The sequence below is a fragment of the Somniosus microcephalus genome, chromosome 9 (genome assembly GCF_052327205.1).
Source record: "Somniosus microcephalus isolate GS21.2 chromosome 9, FLI_Smic_1.0, whole genome shotgun sequence".
In the NCBI taxonomy this organism is placed as follows: Eukaryota; Metazoa; Chordata; class Chondrichthyes; order Squaliformes; family Somniosidae; genus Somniosus; species Somniosus microcephalus.
Genome location: NC_140995.1, coordinates 93,074,869 through 93,083,634, shown reverse-complemented (window position 1 = coordinate 93,083,634; position 8,766 = coordinate 93,074,869). Strand labels below are relative to the sequence as shown.

General features: G+C 51.0%; 1 protein-coding gene across 1 annotated transcript; it reads right to left on the bottom strand.

Annotated features, from left to right (window-relative positions):
* Positions 1-650: 650 nt before the first annotated feature.
* Positions 651-2,349, bottom strand: LOC147112536 (zona pellucida sperm-binding protein 2-like). Its single transcript, XM_085998193.1, has 8 exons — positions 2,165-2,349; positions 1,995-2,074; positions 1,795-1,922; positions 1,413-1,605; positions 1,194-1,335; positions 1,019-1,112; positions 843-944; positions 651-772 (listed from the first exon to the last, which is right to left on the bottom strand). The coding sequence occupies exons 1-8, from the start codon at positions 2,312-2,314 to the stop codon at positions 651-653; spliced, it is 1,011 nt and encodes a 336-aa protein (XP_085854319.1). The 5' UTR covers positions 2,315-2,349.
* Between the last annotated feature and the right edge of the window lie 6,417 nt (positions 2,350-8,766).

The following is an 8,766-nucleotide window of genomic DNA, read 5'->3' as shown; positions in this document are numbered from 1 at the left end:
CGGCTCCACGAAACCTAGCCCATACAATTTGTTCAGGGGGTAGAAGCACTTTGGCAGTTTGTATTTTGCATTGGTTAGTACAATGTGACACTTTATGGGCAAACACAAGATGGATACTTTGGTCTATTAATTAGACCAATGGGGTGGCAGAGTTGCCCCAGAGTCAGCACCACAAGTGTCCCTTCTGAAGGGAACCACCAATACAATCCAACATGTGGTCCAATTAAACTGAAAGATGCTTAATAAAACAAAGCCCCACTTCAACAAAAAAATGAATCTTATACGCCTAAAGTGTTTATTAGACACTATTCCCCATGGTGCTTACCAGTCAAGAAAGACTTGGTGCCTAAGCTTGCACTAGGGTTAGGCAATTGTTAATACCACATGGTTCCATGGATTAATTTGAAAAGTTCCTGAATTGGTAAGGAATTAGAGAAAAACCTCACCAGCCAAACATGCAATCATAAGCACTCACCGACTACCCAACAATTGGCACAAGTCAGAATCATGGCAACACAGCTTGGGACATACAAACATGAGCTGTTTACAGCATCAGATACTTCTAGGTAGTGCCATAAAAACTGTTCAATTTAGTTTTTTGAGTTAACAAAAAAAAAAGACAGACACCATTTGAATTAGAGTACTTTAATTTAAGATTGTGATCTGTTCATTTGGCATTGGTGACCAACAAGTCCAAGTACATTAAAAGCAACAATTATTGCTGAGCCTCCAATCAGTAGCCATGGCCAGGAGTAGGACTGCATGTGATTATCTGGAAAAAGCAAGACAAAAATAAGATTTCAGAATCACTGCTTAGGACTAACTCAAGAATGGTTAATCACCTTTCATGATCTGGTTTTCCACTGTAGGGAATTCTGCTAAGATCACCACTGCTCCTGATGATACAGATCCCTGCAGATGGTGCTTGGCATCAGCACTTCGACCTGCAATGACACAGCTTGTCAGTAGTATGCAACAGGCAACACCCACATGTTTTATTCTAATCTTAATACCTTACCCATTCGCTGTTTTCCTGGTACACATTGACCAGGACAGAGCAGCCCATTTACTGGTTCCTGCCTGCACAAGACTACACTGCAATGAAAGTACACCTAAAAAATAGAAGTACAGCATTATAGTGGGACATTATGTAGAAAGCTTTGACCAACATGTTGCTCTGAAGCAATCTTCACCTGTTCCAAGGTATTCTGGTTTCCAGAGGTAAAAGCAAACATCTTGACTTCAAACCTTTTGAAGTGAGTAGGATATCTGACCCTCTCATTACTTGTCACTGGATGGAAGATGGTCATATGCAGATCAGCCTTGTTCGCACAGCTATTAACAAAACAAGTTGTTACTCAAGTCAATCATTAGCTTCCCATCTTAAAATCAGAAGAGAGGCAGAGACTTGCCTTTTGACAATGATAGGCCACTGTGGAAGGCTGCTAGTGCTGTCTGGTGATGCAGTTGCCCAGCAATCTTGCAAAAACAATTCAATTTGTGGATCTTCACTCTGCAACAGTTGCACTTCAAAGTAGAGGGGATCAGTCAGATACTTCACTACTGGATAGTCACCTTCTTTATAAAGGTTAGAATACAACACATCTGCAAGAATCCAAGCAAAATAGTGAGTTCCAGAATACTGTGGTTGGAAGTTCTCTTTCCATTGCATGTCAATAATTCAAAGTTAACTGATCTTGGCTATTCTGGTTCAATAAGCAAAAATGCAGATGTGGGGTACAGCTATTTTAAAATGGAAGCTAGTATAAAGCCACTGCAGTTTAGGAGTTTTACCTTTGGCAAGTTGCATAACCAAGACTACAGGTCCATATCCAGGTACAACAGTTGGCTGAGGATTTACTTGGTGTTCAAATTGAAGATGCAGAGAGTCATTGACATGGTAATGACAAGATATTGCAAGCCTAGGAGCAAACAGACATTTACTATTTATATGCATGTATGGGAGGGGCGGGACCCTTCACTCAGATTCTTACCGATATATTGGGTCACTAGCTGGTTCTGATTCTTTGAAGTACACCACTTCATTCTCATAGATCATGTAATCCTTTTCAAACTATCACAAAAGAAACCAAATAGTCAATTACTAAATGCTTGCTGAGCCCTTACTGCAGACTCACTCAGAAGTCATCCATTGTCAGCTTACCCTTCTACTTGTTCCACACGAGTTGGCAGAAAATTCAAAGATGGCTTTGAATTCATCACTCGCTTTTGGTCCACAGGTTTTATCCCTCAGCATCATTTTGCCAGTATCTATTCCCAACAATGCTTCAAGTTTTAGAGCAGTAATGACCATTCTTCCATTTGGGAAACAAGCTGAGAAATAAAAAAAAGTCAGTATGCCAATGCAGTGCAAGACAGGCAGGAGTTAGAAGTGACAGCAAGAGCTTACTTATGAAGTTGGCTGTAGAAAGGCTGCAGGAAACAGAAAAGTTGGTCAGCACATCCAGGGTTTTATTATCCTTCAGTCGGAAGTCAAATCTGCTTCTAAGGCCTTGGTTGTTTATTGCCTGTAAAGAAGCCAATTAATCAGATCAAATTTTAAAAAACAAGCCAAAAGGGACTTGGACTTTGTAGAAGAAGCTTACCTCATGGACAACTTCAGCTGCATCATGTGGAACGGCAAGTATTAAGTGGGTACCATTATCTCTTGAGATGTAACCACTCTGCTCAGCAGAGTGAGGGGTTAGTAGTACATTTCCAATGAAAGGAATCCAGTACTGATCCAAGGTTCCATGTGTTACTACCAGTGTCATGTTTTCTTCATCACAAAAGCCATTTGCCACAGGAAGTACTAGAGTGAACATTATAATATTACTTGAAGCCTTTAAAGCAAGCATTCCTTCCTTGGTCTGCACAAGGACAAAAACGTACCTATTTTATGTTTATGTATTAAATGAGCAACATGTGTGAATATCACATTTTCTGGTACCACAGTCAGGGCATAGATGATTTCAAGGGTATATTGTTCAACACCATCTCCTATATACTAAAAAGAAAGTGAAGAGTCAGCAACAGGTCAGTGTGGAAACATGCATCCTACCCCAATATTCCATTACCTTGCTGTCTACAACTGGTGACTGCATTGGAACTTCAAGAATGAAGATTCTATTTAGGGCGGTCTCATTTGTGGTAGTCCAATTGTACACATTAAACATCTGGTTTTGTTCATCCACAGGGAAGGATTGAGAGCCCAGAGTGAGCTTTTCTAGTTCAGCATCAGGAAGAAAGTTGCCTAGTGTGACATTGAATAGCCATTGCTCAGGAATGGTCTCTGGGAGAGAAAAAGTTGAACTTTGAATACATGTATGCATCAACATAAACAAACCATTTAATCTTTCACTGCATAGAAAGTTCAATTAGCCATGTAGAGAAAGTGCAAGTTAACTGAATTGGTCAGCTTGGAGTTCTACACCCTTGATCCAATGCTATAAAAGTGAGCACTGAACAGTTTGTTGGAGCCCAGTTAAAGGCTTTTTCACCTTGGAGCCTGGATTTAACTCACTCAGAATGATGGACATGCTGTTGGAGAAAAAGCTCCCAACTGGAGCAGTTTTGGCAGCATGAACCCAGTTCTTTTGGGAATTCTTCCTTTCCCCAATAGGGCAGGACAATAGAGGGGAAAGATGGACTTAATGTCTACTTGCCTGTTCCTGTAAGACCACTGCTCAAGTACTCCCAGTGGGAATCAAGGTAATTGTTGATACTTGTAAATTGCTGAGGTCAATTAGAGGTCAGTAACTTGCTTGTAAATGTTAGCCTCTAGATCAGAAGAGTGGGTGAGGAGTACACATCTCCACTGAAAAGATTTATAAATAATTTTACAAGAGATCTGCTTAGAAACAGTGAAGTGTTTTGTTTCCTCTTATCTTCTAGATAACAAATGTAACCAACAGCTAAGGGTGGAGCCATTAAAGGTACCACCTCTCACTTTGAATCACTCCACCCTTCTTGCTTCCTCATCTGTTGAAATTCTTGGTTTTTCTTTCTCTAACTGGAACTTCCATGTCTCCTTGCAGAACCTGCCTCCAAAAAAGTTAGTATTGTGGCGACACGCCACCATTGGACATAATCCGCTCACGGCGGCACGGACAGTTTACGCAGGTGCACTGCCGGCAGCAGCCGCCCCCAGCCGTGGGCCCTTTCCTCCGGCAACTTGTTTCCCGCAGGGACAGGCTGCCGGGAGCACTTCCTGTCTGGGGAGTATTTAAGTGGTTGCGCGGGCTTTTTAAGCACTTGTTTTGCCATGATGTAAATTAAAGCAGTTGTGTTCCATCAACTCTGGTCTCGACTCCCACGTTTGCCGCGGTATCTCAACACTGGTGACCCCGACGCTCAGGACGAATCCTAAGCTAGCATGGCGGCTACAAACGCAGTCACGGTTAAACTACCGGACTTTTGGGAGAACCTGGCCGAGGCCTGGTTCATTCAAGCTGAGTCCAGATTCTGGCTGAGAAGCATTGCAGTCGACGCCACGAAGTACGACTACCTCGTCGCCTCTCTCACCTGCGCCACAGTCCCTAAGGTTTGGGCAGCGCTGCAGGATCCACCAGAGGAAGGCAAGTACGAACATCTGAAGGCCGCGCTCCTTAAAAAATTTCAGGCGTCCTCCTACCAGCGCAACTGTCAACTCCTCGACCTCCCAGGCCTTGGTGACACTTCACCATCAGACCTGCTTTCCCACATGCTGTCCCTCTCGGACAACAAAAAACTCGGCGCCCTCTTTCGTACGCTTTTCATTCGGCAGCTCCCCGCCAGCATCCGCCCGCTCATTGTGGAGTCTGGCTCCATGGACCTGAATGAGATAGCCAAAAAGGCCGACCGGCTGCTCTCCGCGCAGACCGCCCGCGACGTCGCGCCCGACCTCACGGCAACGACCACGCGGTCCCCCCGGCTCACTAGGCCCGACCGCCCTTCCACTCCGGGTCACTGCTACTACCACACCCGTTTTGGCACTAGGGCCCAACGTTGCACGCCACCGTGCACTTTCAAACCCTCCCCCGCACCGGCCCCCACGGTGGCCGCGGGGCAAAAGGGGCCCCTACTGTACGTCACCGACGACAGCACCAACCGCCGATTCCTGTGCGACACAGGAGCCCAGCACAGCATCGCCCCCGCCTCCGCCCTTGAAATCCAACGCGGCGCACAGGGTGTCACGCTGGCTGCAGCCAATGGCTCTGACATCCACACATACGGCACCCGCATGGTCACGCTCGACCTCGCAGGCCGCTGCTACCGCTGGGAGTTCCTCACAGCCAAGGTCCTCTGCCCACTCATCGGCGCCGACTTCCTACGCGCCCACGGCCTCCTTGTCGACATTCCGAGGCACCGCCTCATCGACATCAACACTATGGCCCCCATCCCTGGCGCAGTCACCCCGGCCCGTTCGGCCGGCCTGACGACCTGCTGCCTCGCCAGAGCCACGGACAACTACTCGGCACTACTAGCCGAGTTTCCCGCCCTCACTAACCCGACCTTTTCGGCCAAAGCCGCCAAACACGGTGTGGAGCACTATATCCCCACCACCGGCCACCCGGTCTCTGCCCATGCCCGCAGACTCGACCCGGCCAAGCTGGAAACCGCGCGGGCCGGGTTCACCACTATGGAGCAACTCGGCATCATCCGCCGCTCCAGCAGCCCTTGGGCCTCGCCCCTCCACATCGTCCCCAAGCCCAGCGGAGGCTGGCGCCCCTGCGGGGACTACCGCCGCCTCAACGACGCCACCACCCCCGACCGATACCCGGTGCCGCACATCCAGGACTTCTCGGCCCGACTGGCCGGACGAACCGTCTTTTCCAAGGTCGACCTGGTGCGCGGTTATCACCAAGTCCCCGTACACCCCGCGGACATCCCCAAAACGGCCGTCATCACCCCATTCGGCCTGTTCGAGTTCCTGAGGATGCCCTTTGGCCTCAAGAATGCAGCCCAGGCTTTCCAGCGCCTTATGGACTCAGTCCTCCGGGACCTGAACTTTCTATTCGTCTATCTAGACGACATTCTTGTGGCCAGCTCCTCCAAACAGGAACATCTCGAACACCTTCGCATCTTGTTCGGGTGCCTAGCCCAACATGGGCTTATCCTCAGCCCGGCGAAGTGCCAATTCGGCCTAGCCGAGATCGATTTTCTCGGCCACCACATCACCCCTGCTGGGGCCGTCCCCCTGCCCAACAAGGTGCAGGCCGTCCAGCAATTCCCCCGCCCTAAAACCATCAAGGGCCTCCAGGAGTTCCTCGGGATGGTGAACTTTTACAGCAGGTACATCCCCAGAGCTGCAGCCCTCATGAAGCCCCTATACAATTCCCTTCGAGGTAAATCTGGCAAGATGGCCGTAGTCTGGACCGCTGACATGTCAGCGGCATTCGACGCCACCAAAAACGCGCTCGCCGACACCACCCTGCTCGCGCACCCGAGGGCCGATGCCCGGGTCGCGCTCACCACCGACGCCTCCGACCATGCGGTCGGAGCCGTGTTCGAGCAGTGGGTCAATGGCGCGTGGCAGCCACTTGCCTTCTAGAGCCGCCAACTGTGCCCCCCGGAGGTCAAATACTCTACTTTCGACCGCGAGCTCCTCGCGCTCCACCTGTCGGTCCGCCATTTCAGGTTCCTCCTGGAGGGCCGCTCCTTTACCGCGTATGTGGATCACAAGCCGCTCACATACGCGATGGCCAAGAACACCGACCCTTGGTCCGCTAGGCAGCAACGTCAGCTTGTGGCTGTGTCCGAGTTTACCACGGACATCCAGCATGTCTCCGGTAGAGACAACGTTGTCGCCGACTGCCTTTCCCGTCCCGCCATCTGCACGAATCACCTAGCGGTCGACTCCGCGCAACTAGCAGCGGCCCAGCTCACGGACCCAGACCTCCTCTCGGCGGCTACCAGCCTGCCAGGGCTACGCCTAGCCAAGGTCGCGCACGGGCCCGAAGCCACGGCAGTCACTTGCGACGTCTCACTCGGCCAACCCAGGCCAGTCGTCCCTGCAACCTGGCGCCGCCGCATCTTCGACGCGCTCCACAGGCTCTCCCATCCGGGTTCCCGCGCACCTGTTAAACTCCTCTCCCAGCGCTTCGTCTGGCGCGGCCTCAGCAAAGATTTTCGGACTTGGGCCAACTCCTGCCTCGCCTGCCAACGGGCTAAGGTGCAGCTGCACACAAAAGCACCCCTGGGAGACTTCAAGGTACCCAGCCGCCGCTTCGACCACGTACACGTCGACATCGTCGGTCCTCTTCCGCCATCGCAAGGCCAAACCTATCTTCTCACGATGGTCGACCGCTACACACGCTGGCCTGAGGCAGTGCCGTTGACTTCCACCACCACAGCCGACATCGCCAGGGCGTTCGTTAACACCTGGGTCGCGAGGTTCGGCGTACCGGCCGATATAACCTCCGACAGAGGCGCCCAGTTCACCTCCGAACTCTGGACGGCCACAGCGCGCAACCTCGGGGTGACGCTCAACCGAACTACGGCGTACCACCCGCAGGCCAACGGGCTGTGTGAACGCTTCCATAGGTCACTCAAGGCCTCACTCCACGCCAGCCTGCAGGACAGTACCTGGACTGACCGCCTACCGTGGGTGCTACTAGGCCTACACACCGCAGTCAAGGAAGACCTCCAGTCCTCAGCAGCGGAGTTAGTCTACAGACAACCGCTGCGCGAACCAGGCGAATTCCTCCCAGAGGCTACCACGCCTTGGTCGGCCGAACAGCAGCGGCTCAACTCTTTCTCTTCCGCTCAACAGTTCGCCCCACTTCCGGTCAACCGACATGGCGAACTTGCACCTCACGTTCCGCCAAACTTACAGCAGGCACGCTTCGTCTTCGTGCGACACGACGCACACCGTGGACCCCTGCGACCCCCGTACGACGGACCGTACGAGGTACTACAAACCGGGGACAAGGTCTTCAAGCTGCGACTCGGCGACAGGGTCGAAACGGTCTCCATCGACCGACTCAAACCAGCACACATAGAACCAGGGGAACAGGTCCCCGTGGCCCAACCTCCAACTAGAGGCCGTCCCGCCAGCAAGCTAGCACAGCCGGCGGCGAAACGCCCGGCCTCACCAACTAGACCAGCGGCCACTCAGAGCTGCTCCGGCAGAACCATTAGACCACCATCACGACTCGCCCACTCCTCCTAAGCAGATTCTGGGGGGAGCTCTGTGGCGACACGCCACCATTGGACATAATCCGCTCACGGCGGCACGGACAGTTTACGCAGGCGCACTGCCGGCAGCAGCCGCCCTCAGCCGTGGGCCCTTTCCTCCGGCAACTTGTTTCCCGCAGGGACAGGCTGCCAGGAGCACTTCCTGTCTGGGGAGTATTTAAGTGGTTGCGCGGGCTTTTTAAGCACTTGTTTTGCCATGATGTAAATTAAAGCAGTTGTGTTCCATCAACTCTGGTCTCGACTCCCACGTTTGCCGCGGTATCTCAACAGTATCTTGTATTGTTCCAAATGCATGTTTTCCTTCAGTAACTCTTAATTCTTCACAAAGCCTAAATCGATCCAAGACATAAAACACTGCTCCCATATTCAGGAATGTATCTCCAACAACTTTTAGGTATTTCTGGACAAGATAAAAACTAAAACTTGTTGTCTGATAGTTGATCCTTTGCTCACCTCTAGCCTCCAACCTTTGTCACAACCTTTCTTTCTCTATTCATCGATATTTCTAAGATCAGAGCTCCTCCGAACTTTTGTCTCATTCCTTATAAGCCCGAAATATATTGGCCCTGAAATTAGATCAGGGGCTTG

What these genes read in the sequence shown, in the direction of transcription:
- LOC147112536 (XM_085998193.1), bottom strand. Translation starts at nt 2,314, where the DNA reads ATGGTCATTACTGCTCTAAAACTTGAAGCATTGTTGGGAATAGATACT. An exon ending in TGGCCTATCATTGTCAAAAG is followed by an intron (nt 1,336 to 1,412) that starts GCAAGTCTCTGC and finishes TTTTGTTAATAG; the next exon opens with CTGTGCGAACAAGGCTGATC. An exon ending in GGAAAACCAGATCATGAAAG is followed by an intron (nt 773 to 842) that starts GTGATTAACCAT and finishes TGCTTTTTCCAG; the next exon opens with ATAATCACATGCAGTCCTAC.